This window comes from Solanum dulcamara, chromosome 8, assembly GCF_947179165.1.
Source record: "Solanum dulcamara chromosome 8, daSolDulc1.2, whole genome shotgun sequence".
Classification (NCBI taxonomy): domain Eukaryota; kingdom Viridiplantae; phylum Streptophyta; class Magnoliopsida; order Solanales; family Solanaceae; genus Solanum; species Solanum dulcamara.
Genome location: NC_077244.1, coordinates 69,757,582 through 69,776,569, shown reverse-complemented (window position 1 = coordinate 69,776,569; position 18,988 = coordinate 69,757,582). Strand labels below are relative to the sequence as shown.

The 18,988-nt window shown below is 35.8% G+C and overlaps 1 protein-coding gene across 3 annotated transcripts; it reads right to left on the bottom strand.

Annotated features, from left to right (window-relative positions):
- Positions 1-524: 524 nt before the first annotated feature.
- On the bottom strand, positions 525-18,733 carry LOC129898737 (sister chromatid cohesion protein PDS5 homolog D). 3 transcript variants are annotated; one of them, XM_055973387.1, is made up of 16 exons: positions 18,135-18,721; positions 17,205-17,411; positions 16,886-17,067; positions 15,993-16,119; positions 15,744-15,911; positions 13,631-14,194; positions 13,424-13,513; positions 12,869-12,954; positions 10,427-10,478; positions 9,826-9,909; positions 3,860-3,945; positions 2,488-2,539; positions 1,850-1,933; positions 1,703-1,746; positions 993-1,063; positions 525-897 (listed from the first exon to the last, which is right to left on the bottom strand). In XM_055973387.1, the coding sequence occupies exons 1-16, from the start codon at positions 18,252-18,254 to the stop codon at positions 866-868; spliced, it is 2,049 nt and encodes a 682-aa protein (XP_055829362.1). In that variant the 5' UTR covers positions 18,255-18,721; the 3' UTR covers positions 525-865. The 3 variants fall into 3 exon arrangements, with proteins under 3 accessions (XP_055829362.1, XP_055829363.1, XP_055829364.1); XM_055973388.1 differs by lacking the exons at positions 3,860-3,945; positions 9,826-9,909; positions 10,427-10,478 and having other exon boundaries at positions 18,135-18,726; XM_055973389.1 differs by lacking the exons at positions 525-897; positions 993-1,063; positions 1,703-1,746; positions 1,850-1,933; positions 2,488-2,539 and adding an exon at positions 8,847-8,924 and having other exon boundaries at positions 3,859-3,945; positions 18,135-18,733.
- Positions 18,734-18,988: the final 255 nt, after the last annotated feature.

The window sequence follows — 18,988 nt, the reverse complement described above, 5'->3', positions numbered from 1 at the left end:
TTTTGGGAAAGGGCATGGTTTCGCACTTCTCTTTTCCTCACTCTCGTCTCTAATTTCACATCCTCTTTTGTCTCCGCAAGTAATGAAGGTAATTGGAATGTAGCAGTTTGAATTCATAATGAAGATCTCTATTAGGATATGAACTCTTCCAGTTTTGGGTGGGTACTGGCTAGTCATAGAGATAATGGAACTTGGGCAAGAAAGCAGAGTCCAATTGCCGTGTTCAGTATATCGTAGCAGTTACACAACAAAAAGAAATGACACGTGCAGTGCATGTTCAATATTTAATACTCCTATAAATATATGGAAGCACAAAGAAAGCTAAGCTTAGTAATAAATAGTCTAATTATATTCAATGAAAATTAGGAATAACATGTCAGGTGGTGAAAATATGAAAGCACGCAACTGCACAATGAATCTAAGTTGCTCGTACGCCTCATCTTGTGTCGGATTTCATCAACCAATTTTGGGTAGTTTGACCAAAATCAATAGAGAAATTTAGGACAGATACTTGTGATTTCCACAATAAAAAGAAAAGCTAGGATGAAATTGAAGAAAACAGAATAACTTGTAGGAATTCGGAACTCCCCAACAGCAGTTATTTAACCATACATATAAGCTGAGTAATAGTAAACACAAAGAACAGCCGGTAGCTACATACTATACGTCTACAAGCATGACAAGTTAAAAAGACTTGTAGGATCAATATGCCTGATGAAAAATGTCATTCTCATTCAGTTTTTTGCTGCTACTGATTATTCAAAGACTTAACATTTCACTTCTCAAATCAATTTGTTTATGAAATTTCTTCAAGACTTCCAGGAGTTGAGTTTCTTCCCCGCCTGCAACAGAAATTTCCACTGATTCAGTGCCCTTTACTTCGCAGTACTTTAAGACCTGGAGATAAAAACTACAACTTGTTTAGAAAAAAGGGTCGAATATTCATTTCAGAATGCAATACTACGGGGTACAAGTGTCACAAACAGAAAGACCTTTTGGATGAAGAGATGTTCGGCCCCGTTGAGAAGTTTCTCTTTGCTTTCTTCTTTGAAGACCTACTCCACTTCATCAACCGAAAATATTTATAATGTCAATATAATATGCAAGAAATACAACTTAATCAGTGCCTGTTTTGGAGAAAGATTTTCCTGATACCGTGCTTGAAACTAAGAAATGAGAGTACAACCACGTGCTCCCCTCAAACGGGAAAAGAGAAGATTTTGCAAAAAGAGTATATGTCAAACTTTAATTTTTAACTTGCTTGAATTTTTAAACTTCTACAACATTTAAACAATTTGCAAATTGAGTATATGTGAATCTCCCTGTGGAATTTTCCGTGTACTCAAAGTGAATTGTCTATCTTAGATACCTTCTGGGAATACAAATTCTTTAAAGTGGGGAGATTTTCTCTGATATGTCACATTTTGACAACATTAAGAAGAGAAGGAAGGCTGATAATTAGCCTCGACTCTCCAGGTAGAGACATGCATAGATAGTTTGTTTTGGGTTGACTTGAATATCCAAACAAAGATTTACATAAATGAAACTTTTCTATCTGAGCTACACGTGGGACCAAAAATATTGACATGTCAAGGTGATGTGCTGGATAAATTCTAAAAAATAATTTGGAATGTACAAGTGAAGCACAACAATTGAAACTGGATATCCCAAATGGTATAACAAAATTAGAATCAATACTTACGTAGCAGATGAAACAGCATGGCCTTGAAAGTCTAATTCATGGTCCTGTACAGATTGCACCAAAAAGAATAACATCAAAACAAATATAAATGCACCACGAATATGAAATCAGTATGAGACAACAGTATATGTCAGACGGGTAAAAAACCTTTTGAGATGAATTATCTTCAAGCATCTCCCATTGTTCTCTATGTAGTCTCAATTTCTCTACTTGACCATCATCATATACGACCTAAAAAGGAAACACCAGAACAACTTGAGCATTTAGAATTTTCAGGAGGAACTTTGGCAAAACATTAAAGACAGTGAAACATGTTCAAGTTAAGTAAGATATCTACTTCATGATCAGTATATATTTTTCTTCCTTGGTTAGTTATGAATAAGGTTGTAATAAAGAGGTTTCTAAATTGTAAGGTCATCCCTGTATGTAAGAACGAATTTATGTGGCAGATCTTGAATTTGAATAGTTAAATAGACTTGGCTATTCCCTAGTTTATGTGATCCCATTTGACTCAACGTGGAGATACAATGAATATTAATTAACAGATATATTACCAGAAATTATTTAGATAAGGAAACATATGATACTAGGGTTCAAACAGATCAAGGATGTTGAATTATTATTATTATTATTATCATTGTTGTTGTTGTTATGGTGGTGTATGTGCATTAACTATTTGAATATATCTATAAATATGAATGAGAAGTGTTTAAACATAAAGAGTAACTCAAAGAAAATTATGAATTTAGCGAAACAATGACAAGGCTTCATAATAATCTCATCACCTTGTGCTTCCTTTTCATAGGATTAAAAGAAGAAACTACTCCCTCGTAAAACCTACAAAGAGAAACATTAAGATGAGAAAATGTAGCAGATTCTTCCTCCTTATTCAAGATAAAGTAATACTGGAATCAATAAAAATGAAATTGAAGATGTCATCTGACTCGCCACGAGTCACAGTATTGGGTTTCTAAACTAGAGTCCAATCTGAGTGCATCCACTGTAACTCATCAATTTTCACATTGTTATCTATTTCACTGTGTTACGTTTGCACAGGAATTGTGAGCCAACAAGTACATGCGCAAAGAACAATTCATAATGAATCAAATAAATAGAATAGTAGTATCCCCAGCAACATCAGCCTGTTTCAAACTTTCATACAAGAGGCAACCAGCAGGAGAAATCTACCAAAGGTAAATACTATGATCAGTCAAATTGTAGTGGAGGTTTGTTGTTTGATAGGTGACTGATCCTTTTGAGAATGAAGAATGAGGCGGAGAGAAGAAAAAGGAAAAGAGAAAAGGATCATGTGGTCAATACACTATTATGAATTGTCTCGAGTAATTGAAAAATGACACCTTAGAGTGGCCAAGTATCATAAGACGAAGATATTTTTTAAAATGCGTGAGATAAGAACAGAAAGGATACTTAAACTATCCTGAAAGCTACATGCAGAACCAATTATAATAATTCTTTTGTTAGCCTAGCCAAAAAGATGTAGCACAAGAAAACATCAGCTTTTTAGACAAACAAGCTACATTGGGAACTCAGGAACCCTCTGACTCTGCCTATGACTGACATCATATGCAGGAACAGTCTGCAAGTTTTAACTCTGCTTAAAAGCATCAAGGATCATGAACACATACTTCCAGTTGTCCCGTTTTATGTGATACACTTCCTTTTTTAGCCTATCCCAAAAACAAATGACACCTTTTATAATTAGAAATAATTTAAATTTAAACTTCCAATTTTACCCTCTGACATGATTTTATAGCCATAGAAATATATATAACATGATTTAGACCATAAGTATCAAAAGCCGTTCTTTTTTTTCTAAAACTTCGTGCCCAATAGAGAGTAACTCAAGAAATACTGAATGAACCAAGGAAAAAATACAAGTAATATAAACACATGCTAGTGTTCTTGCAATACCATCAAATCCAAAGACATAGGAGTATAAGTAACTAGAGGAACAAGGTTCATGCCCATAGAACCTAGCAGGCAAGCCAATATATTCCAGCATATACTCGATAACTGAAGGCTACATCAAGTTGCTGAAAAGTGTGTGTGTGCAGGATGGTTGGGTGGGTGATTGTGATTAGTACAACAAATTTACAATGATTTGCAGTGCTCCCATCAATATTCCAAAGTACTTACTTTTCATCCAATGGCCACCAAACTTTTATTCTAGCGCCAACCAGTTCCTTGCCATATTCTTTGATGGTGCAGGGTCTTTTAGAATCCTGAAACAAAAAATTAGAACAACGAGTGCTTCAGACATGTAAACAAGTGACAGGCATATCTATTTTGATACAAGGAAATGGCAATAGAATAGAAATGGAGTTTGAGGCTATCCTGAGATGCCCCTATTCTCAGATCTCTACTAGCGAGCCTGAAGCATGACTTCAAGAGCTCAAAGCACAGGAAAGGCAGGCTGCGAAGGCGCTAATACAATTGTTCTCGAAGCAAAGGCCCATACAATTACCTTTTCCAACTAGAAATAATAAATAATAAGAAATATGCTCTTTGATCGCTACAAGTATGCAGCCACGTAAACGAAAAGAAGGCAAGCTATCTGATGAATTTGCTGAAAATGCCAATGCTGCATCACCACCTTTCTGAACACCTGACCTCTTGACTCAAAGACCTCTTGACTCAAAGTCTTGAGCCACGAAAATCAACCCCAAAGCTAAAGGAGTCCTTTCAGGATGAGGTTGATGCTTTTATAAGCCTTGATCTGACCTCTTGCACTAAAATCCTTTTTAATCCCCTTCACAACCCCCATGATTCCCCAACTAACCACTAAATCTGGAGAACCACTTTTATGTCATTCATAAGGTATGGAGAACAACTTCTATATTCCTCAAAGAGAACAATGATATAAATACATGAAGAGAATAACCGAACTATGGTAACTAAATATTGAAATCCCTAAAAATCAGCTAGTCTATCTATATACATTAACATTCAGATTCTGTAACACTCCCCCTCAAGCTAGAGCATATATATAGATCATGCCCAGCTTGTTACAAAGGTAATCAAATTCAAGTTCCATTCAACGTTTTTGTGAACACATCAGCTAGTTGTTCTCCTGGCTACTTCACGTAGCCAGTGGAAATCGGGTTTTCCTGAATCTTCTCACGAATAAAATGACAATCAACCTCACTATGTTTAGTTCTTTCATGGTACACCGGATTTGAGGCAATATGAAGAGCAGCTTGATTATCACACCAGAGTTTTGATGGCGTAGGATGCTTCAACCCAATTTCAGTTAAAAGATGATGTATTCACATAATCTCACATGTAGACTGTGACATAGCTCTATACTTGAATTCTGCAATGGATCAAGATACAACACCTTGCTTCTTACTCCTCCATGACACTAGGCTCCCTCCAACAAAAACACAATATCCCATAGTAGATCTTCTATTAATTTTGGATCCAGCCCAGTCAGCATCTTCAAAACACTCCACACGAGTATGACCGTGATTGCTATACAATATGCCAAGTCCAGGAGATCCTTTCAAGTAACAAAGGAAAAAGAACATTGTGTAATGACCCGTTAGGTCATTTTGAGAACGAGTCCTCCCGCTTTCATAGAAGACCCTTTTCGTAAATTTAAGTTGAAAATTTTGGACCTTTCAGTAACTTCGGTTAATTAGTTGAGGGATGATTTTAGAAAATTAATTTAATTGGTGGGCTAAAGTGTTAATTTATTTAATACTTATATCATTTTTCTTATATTTAATAAAATAGGTTAGTAGGGTTTGTCACTTTTAGTACATGATTAACTTAGAAAAGAAAAAGAAGGAAATAAATAATAATAAAAGAAAAAAAATACATATATATATCAAATCTGATGGCATTAAGCCATCAGATGTAAGCGAGAAAGTGAGAAAACGAGAAACGATTACAGAAACTGGAAAAAAAATACGGAGGAAGAAAGAAAAAAAAGGGGAAAGGAAAAATAAAGGAGAAGAGAAAAATAGGGATTTTCATTCCAAAGCATCAAGGTAATTATTCTCATCCTTTCCATTAAATTTTTATGTGATTATAAACATATTTTTAGGGTATATTGGTGGAGAAATAACGCTGAAATAAGAAAATATGACCCTAGGGTTCTTCACATAAAATCTTGATTTGGAGGTCGAATAACGATCCATTTTAGCTGAAATTTAACATGTGAGTTTATTTTATCATGAGTGAACATAATCGAAAAGAAAATTTCAGATTTGACTTCAATGACTTGGGATGACTTTTTGACCCAAGTTTTGATCCGAAAATAAATATAGCAATATGGGTGTCATTGAATTCGTATTCTTATGAAGATTATGTATTTGAACAGATTTTGATCATTCGGAAGCGTTACGAAAGGCTCAAATTTTAAAGTGATTATTCAATTTAATTGAGACAAGTGAATTTCTAAACCTCAGTTTAAGCTTGTAGATGCTTGTATTTCCGTGTTATATATACTAGGGAGTAATGAGAATTGGACTGGGTTATTGACTGTATGATTGACCTTAAAAATGGAGATGAGGGGTATAAAATGGTGATCCAATGACATGTATTGGTGGAATTGATATGTTGTGATTATGGGTTTATTTTGGACATGTGAAATGACTATGTTGATGTGAGATAGGAAAAAAATTATTGTTGTAGTCATGTTATTATCGTGAATCATATGAACATGAATTGATTACATTGGTTCTGACATACTATGTTGAGACTGAAAATGATATGAAACAAAGGGGTCGAGCCACACACTCCGTGACAGGTATTATGAAACAAAAGGGGTCGGGCCACACGCTCCGTGGCAGGATATATATATTGAGGGGACAGGCCACACACTCCGTGGCAGGTTACATGGACAGAAATGTCCCCCATGGGTTCTGAACTGTGATTCAGCGGATGTGTATCGAGGACAGACATGCATCATTTCATTGCATTGCATTGCACCTTTCTGATATTTGCGAATTTGTGTTTACCCCTATATTGCTCTGTATATGCTGAACTTGACTTGATATGATTCATTGATGAGACTATTGATGAGTATTCGTGGACTATATTACTGTTGTTATTGTACAAGTGTAGAGTTGGGCTAGTTTTATACAGGTTGTAGTTAAGGAGGTTCGGTTGGGAGGACAGGAGTACTTGTATCTATTGAGCTTTGCTTAGTTTTAGTTATCCACTTGCTGAGTACCGTATTGTTTGGTACTCACCCCTTGCTTCTACACTTGTGTAGGTTGTAAGCCCGGACCTGCTTAATCTCCAGTGTTTTATACCACTTTCGAGGCTATCATTTCGAGTGTTGAGGTAGCTGTTACATCCATCTAGGAGACACCTCTTACTCTTTTAATATGTTTTTAGTCCTATTCTAGAGACAAAGACATTGTGACTGTATTTTCCTTTCGTACTTTGTTAATGTATTAGTGGCTTGTACACATGACAACCAATCATTGCTTTGTATATGCTGAACTTTTACGTGTTTTCGGTTAAGTTAAATTTGATTTATTTCCTTTTCTTCCGCATCTACTTTCTGTTGGATATTAGACTGACTTGTCTCGGTGGGTTGAGATGAGTGTCATCACACTCGGATTCGGATCGTGACACACTGTAAGGCACATTACCAGCAAGCACAGTAGATGGCATGCGATTAATAAGAAAACAAGTTGTAGAGACTGCATCTGCCCAAAATATTTCGTAACCTTCATTTGAAACAAAAGTGCCCGAGTTGTCTCAAGTAGATGTCTATTTTTCCTTTCAGCCACTCCATTTTGAGAGGGTGTATCAACACATGAAGACTGATGGAGGATACCATGTTGTCTCATATACGACTGAAATAATTCTGACATATATTCTTTAGCATTGTCGCTCCTTAGAATTCGTACCGAAGCATTGAATTGAGGTTTGACACTTCTGAGCTATTCTTCATAAAATAAATCCAAGTCATCCGAGAGAGATCATCCACAAAAGTGACAATATTTATGCCCAGTTTTGGAAACGACAGGACAAGGTCCCCAAACATTAGAATGAACTAACTCAAAAGCCGACTCAACCCGCTTATTAATCCTTGGACTTAATGAGCTGCGATGATGTTTTGCAAATCGACATGACTCACATTCCAATGAAGAAATATTCTGAAGCTAAGGACATAGCTTCTTTAACACAGGTAAAGAAGGATGTCCCAATCGACAATTTGCTTCAAATGGAGACACAACACTAGAGCAAGCAATAGACGAAGACTCCCATTCATCAAGGATGTAGAGATCATTATATACATGTCCTTTACCAATAACCTGATTCATCTTAAGATCACGAAACAAACAATAATCGGGAGAGAACGAAATATAACAATTAAGATCTCTTGTCACTTTGCTAACAGAAATCAAATTAAAGGCCAACTTTGGTAAACTCAATACAGATGATAGGGTAGTAGAGGAGATTGGTGTCACAGTCCTAGATCCAACACTGTTACAAGTTGATCCATCAGCTGCAGTAACGGGAGAGGGAGCTTTGTGTGATTGAAAGCTAGAAAATACATTAGGATTACCTGTCATGTGATTTGTTGCACCTGAATCAATCACCCATTTATTTGAAGAGGTGATAAGACATTTTTTATGTGCTTCAGTAAAGGCATTAACCGAAGTGACTTCCTTCAACAATTTCTGATACCGAGAGAATTTACCAAACTCTTCGGCTGAAACCATGACAGCAGGACTAGTTGTCGTTGCAAGATTGGTAAGATTATCCGACATATTCAGATTGAAAGTATTAACCAATTTAAACTTCAGAACTACTGTTTCGAGAAAAATCAAACCAGCTTCGAGCAAAAAATTGGCTATTGAACCAGTTGTCGCGGAAATATGTGATATAATAGAAAGAGAATTGGACTTCACAACACCAAGACCACCACACCGTCAACCAAAAACAAGGTCTGAATAGTGATTTAACCACAAATTATAATAATACCAACTCCCAAACCAAACAAGTCCTCACACAGATCTTCCCACAGAATGCTTCCAAATTAAATAACTTCAAACATGGGAAAACAATTGAAACCAGCGAACCCAACCAAAAATAGATAAACAAAGAGGCAAAGTAGAGCTTGGTACCAAATATTGAAGCAACAGAGATAAACAGAGACCTAAGCAGCAGTGGATCCAACACAGCAACGGGAAGAAAGAACAGAGCAAACTGATGCTGCAATTAATAAATAGCAGATCTGCATAGATGCCGGAGAAGACAGAGAAACGATCGAAATCCAGTCCACAAGAGAAAAAAAAGAGTTTGAAACAGAGAAGATGATGACCAGAAAGAGAAGCAAAGTCAGAGGTGAAAACAATGCCAAAAGATTCTTTCCCAAAACTTGGTCCAATCGAACCTGACAGAAGTACGAAAGATCTTCTCCCTCTGCCAAAGATGATGGAAACTGGTCGCTTATGGATGGGTGACCCAAAGCAAAGAGAGAAAAAAGAAAGAAACGAAGCCCTAACTTGGCTCTGATACCATGTCATTCATAAGGTATGGAGAATAACTTGTATATTCCTCAAAGAGAACAATGATATAAATACATGAAGAGAATAATCTAACTATGGTAAATAAATATTGAAATCCCTAAAAAACAGCTAGTCTATCTATATACATTAATATTCAGATTCTGTAACAAGAACAAAAGAGAAGGGTCTAAAGCAGAACCACTGTCGGTTCTACAAAATCTTTATTTCATTGGTATATGCTGTAAATACAAAAGAGGAAAAACGATTTTTCTTAAAGTTCTGGCACAGTAAAGCAATAAAAACTAGTTCCCTTCGAAGGGAAGTTCTCAGAGAAAACAGTAAGTAGCAAGTTGTGATATAACAAATCAGTATAGTATCAGGGGCATTTTCATTTGCCATCAGATCAACAAATAATACAAGGAAAAAGGAAAGAACGAAATATGTGAGTAGTGTATCTATTCACATATGCAACTGTTGTAGCTTACTATTAGCATTCAGCCTGAGATACTCTTTTCGTTTCAAATTTGCTAACTACATTCAATACCAGAGTATTCTAATGTAAGTTGAGTGGAATTATTCTAATATTAAATCTGTAAGAAACAACAGTATATCAGATGGGTAAAGAACCTTTTGAGATGAATTATCTTCAAGCATCTCCCATCGTTGTTTATGTAGTCTCAATTTTTCTACTTCACCATCATCATATACGACCTAAAAAAGGAAACACCAAACAACACCGGTCATTTGGAACTTTCAGGAGGAGTTTTTGCAAAATTTTAAAGCCAATAAAATCTGGTTCAAGTTAGATAATGCTACTTCAGGATCGGTATATTTTGGAATAGGGTCTACAACAAAGAGGTCTCTAAACTGTAAGGTTGTACCTGTATGTAAAAAGGGATTTATGTGGCAGATCTTGAATTTGAAGAGTTAATTAGATTTGGCTGTTCCCTAGTTAATCTGACCCCATTTGACTTAACATGGAATTAGTTTTACTTGCAGATATATAAGCAGTGGTAGGACAACTTTTTAGGGAACATATGATATAAGGGTTTAAACTGATCAAGGATGTTGAATTGTTGTTGTTGTGGAGCTGTACATGCATTAACATTATAATATATCCCAAAATGAGAAGTGTATAAAATAAAATGGAACATATAAGTAATTTGAAAAAACATTCTGAATTAGAGAAACAATACCAAGAATTCATAAAAATTAATAATCTCGTCACCTCGTGTTTGTTTGTCTCAGAATCAAAAGAAGAAATGACTCCATCGTAAAACCTATAAAGAGAAACTTTAAGATGAGAAATTCTAGCTAGATTCTTCCTTCTTATTCAAGAAAAAGTAAAATCAAAATTGGTAGATACAACGAATTGAAGAACAAAGAGATATTCAAAGTTGTGCAAACAATAATGACATTAAATTCATGAGTTATACGATGAAACTCGGGGAAAGAGTGATAGAACATAGAATCAGGAACACGACAAGAGTAACAGAAACCAGTTCAGATTTATGCCTGATAGATCTACAACAGAGGCTACATTCCTGCTAACTCTTTGAGAGCAAGGGTTTTCGGATGAGATGAGTAAAAGTAAGACTAAATATATGCACTAAGGTTAAGTCAACATGAGAAGAACGAAGTTGAGGTGAGACTAGATTGGACTGACGTGCCTAAATGCAAACAATTTAGATATCTAGACTCTCGTTGTTCCAGGAGGATGAAGTGATAGATGAAGATGTTACTCAATAGAATTAAACTGGATGATTTAAATGGAGAAATATTATGTGATAGATGTAAGCTTTACATAACAATTATAAGACCGACAATGAATGTTGGGCCGTTAAAGTGCAACATATCCACAAGTGTCACAGAGATGCAATATTAAAATGGATGTGTGATCATAAGACTAAAAATGACCACATTTGCTAGAAGGTGCAAATACCATGCATTAATGATAAAATGAAAGAAGGCCGCTTGAGATGGTTGTCATGTCCCATGACTTCCAGATTACATAGGTGTGAAACAAGGGGTCGCAATTGGGCGGGTTGGGTCAAGTTTGGGCGGGTCATAATGGTTTAAGACAATAATTGAGTCAAGACCCAACCCAACCCAAATTAGTTTGGGTCAAAATGGGTTAGGTAATGGGCTATATAACGGGTCAAGACCCAACCCAACTCAATTTTTACTAAGCTTAATTATTTTATTTGTTCTTTTAAACTACTTTAGTAACTAATAAAATTATTTTTTTCTTTATTATGTCTATAACATATCAAATTGAAAAAAAAAGTTTTTTAAAAATATTTTAACAAGATTTCTCATGAGCCAATTTGGGTTACATATCAACCCAATTTTTAATGGGTTGAAATGGGTTGAGCTAATGAATAGGCGGATCAATAACCAACCCAAACTTAAACAAATTGGGTTGGGTTGGGCGGGTTGGGTTTGATTTTGCCACCCCTATGTGAAACCATAATGAGTGTAGGTGTTAAGAGAAGATGAGGTAAACCTAAACTCACGTGGAAGAAAGTTGTTTTGAAAGACCTAAAATTTCTTCAAATCCATGCAGATTTAGCTAAAGATACAACACAATGGAGGAAAAAGATTTGTATAGGTGATATCAACTAATTGTGAGTATGTTTTAGTCATGTTAGTTCTTTTATTAAGATCCGATGCTTTTCTAGGAATATACTGAGAACTTTTACTATTGTTTATATATATTTAACTTATTTTTACTTTAACTTTATTTCGTATGCTTTTTTAGAAATAAGACTGAGGCTTAGCTGTTGTTGTTGGTAGAAACGATATTGACGATGTCATCTAACATGCAACGACTCAAAATATTGGGTTTCTAAACTAAAGTCCATACTGAGCACATCCAATGCAACTCATCAACTTTTTACCTTGGTTCTACATTCGTAGAGGAATTCTGAGACGATGAATACTTGCAAAAAGAACAAATAGTAATATTTCCAGTGATATAAGCCTGTTTTATACAAGAGGCAGGAGAAATCTAGTAAAGGTAAATACTACGATCACTCGAATTTTAGTGGAGGGTGGTTGTTTTTCAGGTGACTGATACTTTTGGGTAGATATGACCATGTGGTAGATATGTTAGTAGTTTAGTCTACATGGTATCAAGTAATTGAAAATGACATCTTGGAGTGTCTTTTTAAGTATCATACGATGAAGAAACTTTTTCACATTTTTGTGATCAGAACAGAGTATACTTGGACAATTCAGACTAACAAACCGCATTGGGGACTCAGGAACCCATTAACCACAAAAGGTTATAGTATGACTCTGCCTACAAATGCCATGAGGTAGTCTGCAAGTTTGAGCTCTGCTTACAGAATCAAGGATCATGAAGTACCACATAACTCAAGAAACACCGAATGAGCCAAGGTATAATACAAAGTTATGGATAAAAGCCTTGCTAGTACTAGATCTATACTATCAATTCAAAGACTTATAGAAGTATAAGTATGCCGTCGAAGGAGATTCTTGCACATAAAGCCAAGCAGGCAAGGCAATGTTTTAAAGAACAAACTCAATAACTGAACGTTACATCAAGTATCTAAAAAGAGTGCGAGTGCAGGATGGTTGGGTGTGACTAGTACAATAAATTTACAATGGTTTTCCAGTCCTCACATCAACATTTTAAAGAACTTACGCTTGCTCCAACGGCCACCAAACTTTTATTTTAGCGCCGATCAGTTCTGCACCATGATCTTTGCTGGTACGAGCCCTTTTAGAATCCTGAATGGAAAAATTAGAGCCACGAGTGGCTTCAGATTTGAAAGCATTCAAAACCACTTTTTTTTCTTTAATTCTTTTAATCCCCTTCTTGTGACTCAGCCCCTCAACCTACAGCTTGAAGGTGGAGGAGGCTAATCACTAAGCTAGTCTTCTCTCATCTGGAGAAACACTTTTAAAACAAAGCAGAATTACCATCACTTCTATGATATTTAATGAATTATGTAAAGATTGGTATCTGCTCAACTTCAAAAGAGGGAAAATATTTTTTCTGCAAAATCTGTCACATTAAAGAGCAAGAAAATAGTTTCCGGTGAAGGGAAGTTCTTAAAAATCAGTGAAGTTGCAAAATGAAAGATACGAAATCAGTATATGAAGCATTTCGACATCCATACATATAAAGCTCTGAAAATTGCATATATGGAGGTTACACAGATAGGAGTTAAATCTACATATAGTTACAGATCAGTACCTCATGTTTCCTTGTAGCCAACTTCCTCCCAGATTTACAATTAGCACATTTGTTTAAGTGATTTTCATCTTTGACTGATAATTTAGTAGCCTGTGCAGCTCACAAGGAAAGGAGAGAATTGCAAAAGGAAAGTAATAATTTGTTCATTGCAAAAATAAATTAGCAAAAGATCTTGAATAACTATTACTGAGCTGTACTGGTGTCAACCTTATCTCCAGATTCTTCAATACCGTGAATCTTAGTAGTTGTTTTCTTCTTCTTCTTCTTCTGTTTCATTCCATAAATTTGTTGCAGTGATGGCTCCTTGTGTTCTTTGAGGTTTCCTACTTCCATTTTTATGCTAGATTCAGATTTTCTCTCTGCATCACAATTGGAAGCAGATTCATTCTTTCTTGAGTCCCTTCCTGGTTTTCTTTTGGCACATAGTGTGCGCTTGGTTCTCTCTCCTCCCCAAGTGAGACCTAAATGAAGAGAATTTTTTTCCTGAACTTGGGATTGTGGCACATCTTCTATTGGAAGTAACACAACCAGCTCAGAATCCTCATTTATCAGGATCTCATTTTTCTTGGGCTGAAACCAATGACCAAGACTTCCAGTCCCTTCCTGGTTTTGCACATCTTCTGGATTGTCAGGTTTCATGATGTTTGTTGTACCAGTATCCTTTAGCTTCTCCCTGTGAGTGTCATCCTGCAGCGCTGGCTCACAAATTTTAGCCACAGATGGACCAACTTTTACATGATGTACAGTATCAGGTGCATTTTCAATTGTCATCTGATAAAAAAAATAAGAGAAGGGGAAAAGAAAAACATCTGTTAGTACTGTTATCTATTCACATATGAAACTGTTGTAGCGTCCTAGTTATAATTAAACACAATAGAAGCACTTAGTCTCCTTGGCATCCCCCTGCTCTTTGGGCCAAATATTGCGTTAGAGACAATACTAAAATCTTGCTAACTAAATTCAACACTAGAGTATTCTAATGTAAGTTGAGTGAAGTTATTCTAATGTTGGCTCTATCTCCTTTGACTGATGTATGTTTACAATAAGGATAATTGACATGAGTATGCAAAGATAAAAGTTCTTTAAAAACTGTATGTTTCTATAAAGATATGACACTTGGGTCTAGCTAAACCCCAAAAACTAGCTTACGAAAGACAGGATAGCCAATAAGCAGACCACCCCATTCAAGCCGAGGCCCAACTGGAGCTTGGACCAGGAGCCCAAACGGGGATGGACTTGGCTCTGATACCTTGTAAAAGTATGTCACTTGTGCCTAACTCAACCCCAAAAGCTAGCTCATGAGGACGGTTTGCCTAGGTCCATATAAGCAAACCACCAGTCCATTCCCCAAAAGCTAGCTCATGAGGACGGTTTGCCCAAGTCCATATAAGCAAACCACCAGTCCATTCCCCAACCAATAAAATGATAACTTTATTCACCTGGAAGAGAGGAAATCAGTTTCCTTTTCTTTCACTAGTGAAAGATTGGTGCATTCAGAATATAAATCTTCCAGCTAAAAGCGACTGACACTATGAGACAGAAATATATGTTCTCTTAACAGTACTGTCTTTAACTGCAACCGAGAGGTTAGGGTTAGAAGACTTGCATTATTTGAGAAACACTGCCAGGAAAACAATGAGTTCCCCACATGGACCTTCCACTAGCTGTGTTTTGAAGTGTTGTAGAAATCTAAGTTGTGTCATCAGAAACCCTGCCAGTTAAGGGGCAGCACTCCTGCAATTTGTGTACCATTAGCCTTCCCTTTCTCAACTCTTGTTTTTTTCCCAATCCTCCCAGAACCCAAACGAAAGGGTACATCTTCATGTTGCCTCCTTGGCGATCTGAAGCTTGATATCTTTCTTTATTATGTCATTTACTTTTCAAAATCTAACTGCATGCAACGATGCCATATTCTGTGCAATTTGTCAGTGCCAAGCTTTCCGGTGCTAATTATACTGTACTACACTAGGTTTAAGACTGCGAAAGATAACAATCTAATTCCAAGACATAATGAACTAAGGATGTTGTTGGCATTTATACGAAGCAAAACTGCAGTAATGAGACAGAGGTGCTAGCTTTATCAACAATATGAAGTTACTGAGAATCTAGTCTACTATCGCGCACAAGAAAGAAGGAAAAGCCAACATTTTTAATCCTGATGTTTATGCCCACTTATATGTGTAAATGAATGCTTGGAGGTATAGACAATGAAAGTGAAGTATCAACATTAAACAAAGCATCATATCAATAAACATTTCTTTCAAGATAAGCAAGCAGCCATTGTTTTGGTGTAGACAAGATAGTTACGAATACAACATACCATTTCTTTTCCTTTTGGCAATTCATTGCATAATAAGGTACCAATTTCAGCATAATAATCAGAATCTAAGCTCATTGACTTTAGGGCTTCTGCAAAGTAAGGTTTAACAATGGCAGCAGAGTCTTTTAGGGCTTTCTCCCCCAATTTTGATGCAACAGGTGAAGCCATCTGTATAAAAGAAACCACTGGATTAGAAAAATGCCGAAGAAATATTTTTGACAAAGAGGTTCATAGGAGATTGTTTGTTACCTGATTATCAATTTTGACACTATCAAGAAGAGGCTGTAGAAGCTCTACTGAGAGTTCTTCACTGCCTTCTATGAGCCGAGTCATGATTTCTTTCATCCAAGTGAATATATTACGAGGATGGTAGGGCCTTCATAGAAAATATAACATAAATATTACTATAGCCCGCAATCATCAGATAAATATTATCTCCAAAATAACCTTCTGCTCATCCACTGGGACAAAATGGCATGGTTTACAATGTCAAAAGTCTCCTACATGCATAGATGTGACTCAAATGGAGTATATGCAAGCAACTGAATAGCACGAGCAGTGTTTCAATGCATAAGGGTATTCAGATTAACACCTTTGGGAGCTAGTCAGTGCCCAGTGGCAGAGCTTTGTCCAAAGGGTGTTGATATAATTACTTTTATGAATAAAAAAACTTTTTTATGTATATATACTATATGTTGAATCCCCTAGGCTTCTTTGTGTGAGTTAAAACAGAATTCTTGATTTCGAAATGGTTTTCCATCCGAGATGAATCTATTATTTCAATTTGTTATTTGTTATATTTTGAGTCCCTTTAGTGAAAATTCTGGCTCCGCTACTATCATTTCCAAAAGGACATTGTGTGCTAGTTGGCTTATATATAGACAAGAGAAACCACAACCATGATAACATATTGCAAAGGTTAAAAAGCATATTGCTCGATGGCTATAGTTCCATCTCAATGGATAAGCAGTTAAAAATACAAAACACACTGCAACATCCTAATGAAATTTATATTTCACCCAAATTTAATCTGAAGGTAATTGACTTTGTTGCTGGAAAGAAACAAACCAGAACTCTACATAACATTGAAGAATGAAAGAATAATGATAATATCCATGGGAAAGAGAATTTTGACAGAATACCTGATGACCTCAAGAAAAAGTCTGAATATCTCGATAACTAAAGTTTCATTTTCAAGGTCCAATAACACCACACAGACCCTTACTTTAGCAAAAATTTCAAGAATTCGGACCACCTTACGATAACTGCGGCCACTAACATCAGATAACTTTTTCAATGCCATTACAGTTTGCTGGAGAATTTCCTGAGATTTGTGAACACAAGCATGGGAAAAGAAAATGTAAATGGCTGTATAAGCTCAAGACAAAGAAATTGGCCAGGTTTAAAAAAAGAAAACATATTGAAGTAAAAACAGAAGGATAAATTAGAATGGTATACTACCTCCAGTTGTTTATGATCATCATAAGGGTACTTTGGGGCAAATATTCTAGAAATCTCAGTGATACAAGAAACAACTGAAACTTTGACATCTTCATTGGTATGCCTCAGAAGCTCATTACTAACCAGTGCTTTCATTACAGGTTGAAGTGCACTTCTCGTCGAATCAAAAGGGTGCTGACTTACCATTTTCAGTAAGGACTCAACTTTCTGACAAAAAGAAAAGGGGAAAATAGAGGAGTTAGATTGCAATTACTGCCTAAATTACAGACATACGAGCAAACAACTTTGAGAAACTAATATACACATTAAATTGGGAAATCCAGTTGTAGTTTTATAAACAGTAAAAATAGATTGTCACTTTCATTTTTCAAGTCCAAAATCTTTACAGTAAAACTGCAAGTCCCACTTCCACCTCATTTTTATGCAATTCCATCTGATTTCTTAAACATACCATTATCAGTATGGATTCAACTTGAAAAACAAATATACACATTAAATTGGGAAATCCAGTTGTAGTTTTATAAGGAGTAAGCCATAAAGTACATGAATTTAGCGAAAAATAGACTGTCGCTTCAATTTTCAAGTCCAAAATCGCTACAATAGAACCGGGATTCCCACTTCCACCTCATCCTTTTTAGCAATCCCATCTCATTCAATATTTAACAGAAGTAGATGTCCATTTAGAGCTAGAGAGTGGTCCTGCTAGCGATGAATTTATGATCAAAGAACAGAAATAAAACTAAGGCTTCAAATTCTATCACATTGAAAGACAACCATTGCCTCAAGAAGTCTTTCCATTCACAAAACAGAGAAGCTAGCTATTACTAAAACAGCAATGTATCACACAGATTATTTTTTTAAACCAAAAAAAAAATTGTTCATATGCAGAGGAGGGGAGAAAAAAAAAACAAATAAAAATTTGATCTTTACCTCAAGAAGTTTGAAGAGCTCATCAGTGGCAGAGGGAGGATTCATGAGGTTCATCCCATAAGCTGTGAGATCTTCTTCAACCTTTTCCAAGGAAACACAGCAGGAGCAATAACCAGCCATTGCCAGAATAATTCTGTCTCAAAAACCAAGAATCCCCAAAAGAATACTTAAACCAAAAGAGTGTAGCAAACTGACAACTACCCTCACAATGGCAAGCATGCAGAGGCCAATTCCTAACTGATCCTCTCTTGGTTTTCGTGTTTTTGACTAATTTGGGGGGGTTGGAATTCGTGATTTTTCCAGGAGTTTTTTGTTTTTAGTACCCACGTTTTTTTTTCATGTGCTTTACTTCTATGCAATGGCGTTCGAACTCAACGTTACTACCTATGCTGAATTGCAAACAGAGCCAATTGCCAAATTGGGAGTTTTCAATTTCAACTTTGCTGTTGAAGTGGTGAGAGGAATTGACAGTTTTATCCTTTAGATGTTATTTGGAACTTGAGTAGTTTGGGTAGTGTCAAGATTGTCGGAGGAGGTCTAATATTGGAAAAGTACTATGATGACCCCACTGCACTGTGGCGCCTTATAATTCTCTTTAAAATTTCTTTCCCCATTTTTAGAAGAGAAACTTGTCTATTTTGATAGACTTATTTTAAGTAATTTATAAGTTGAAAATTATTTATAAGTTAAAAAAATAAGTTTGATATATAAATAGGTGCAGTCCAATTTATTTTTTTTGACTTATAAACTATTTTCAACTTATAAGGTGCTTAAAATAAGTTTATTCAAACCAATCTAATTATTTATTGGAACATATTTTAAGCACAAAATGACTTTAAGTTGGTCAGTCGAAC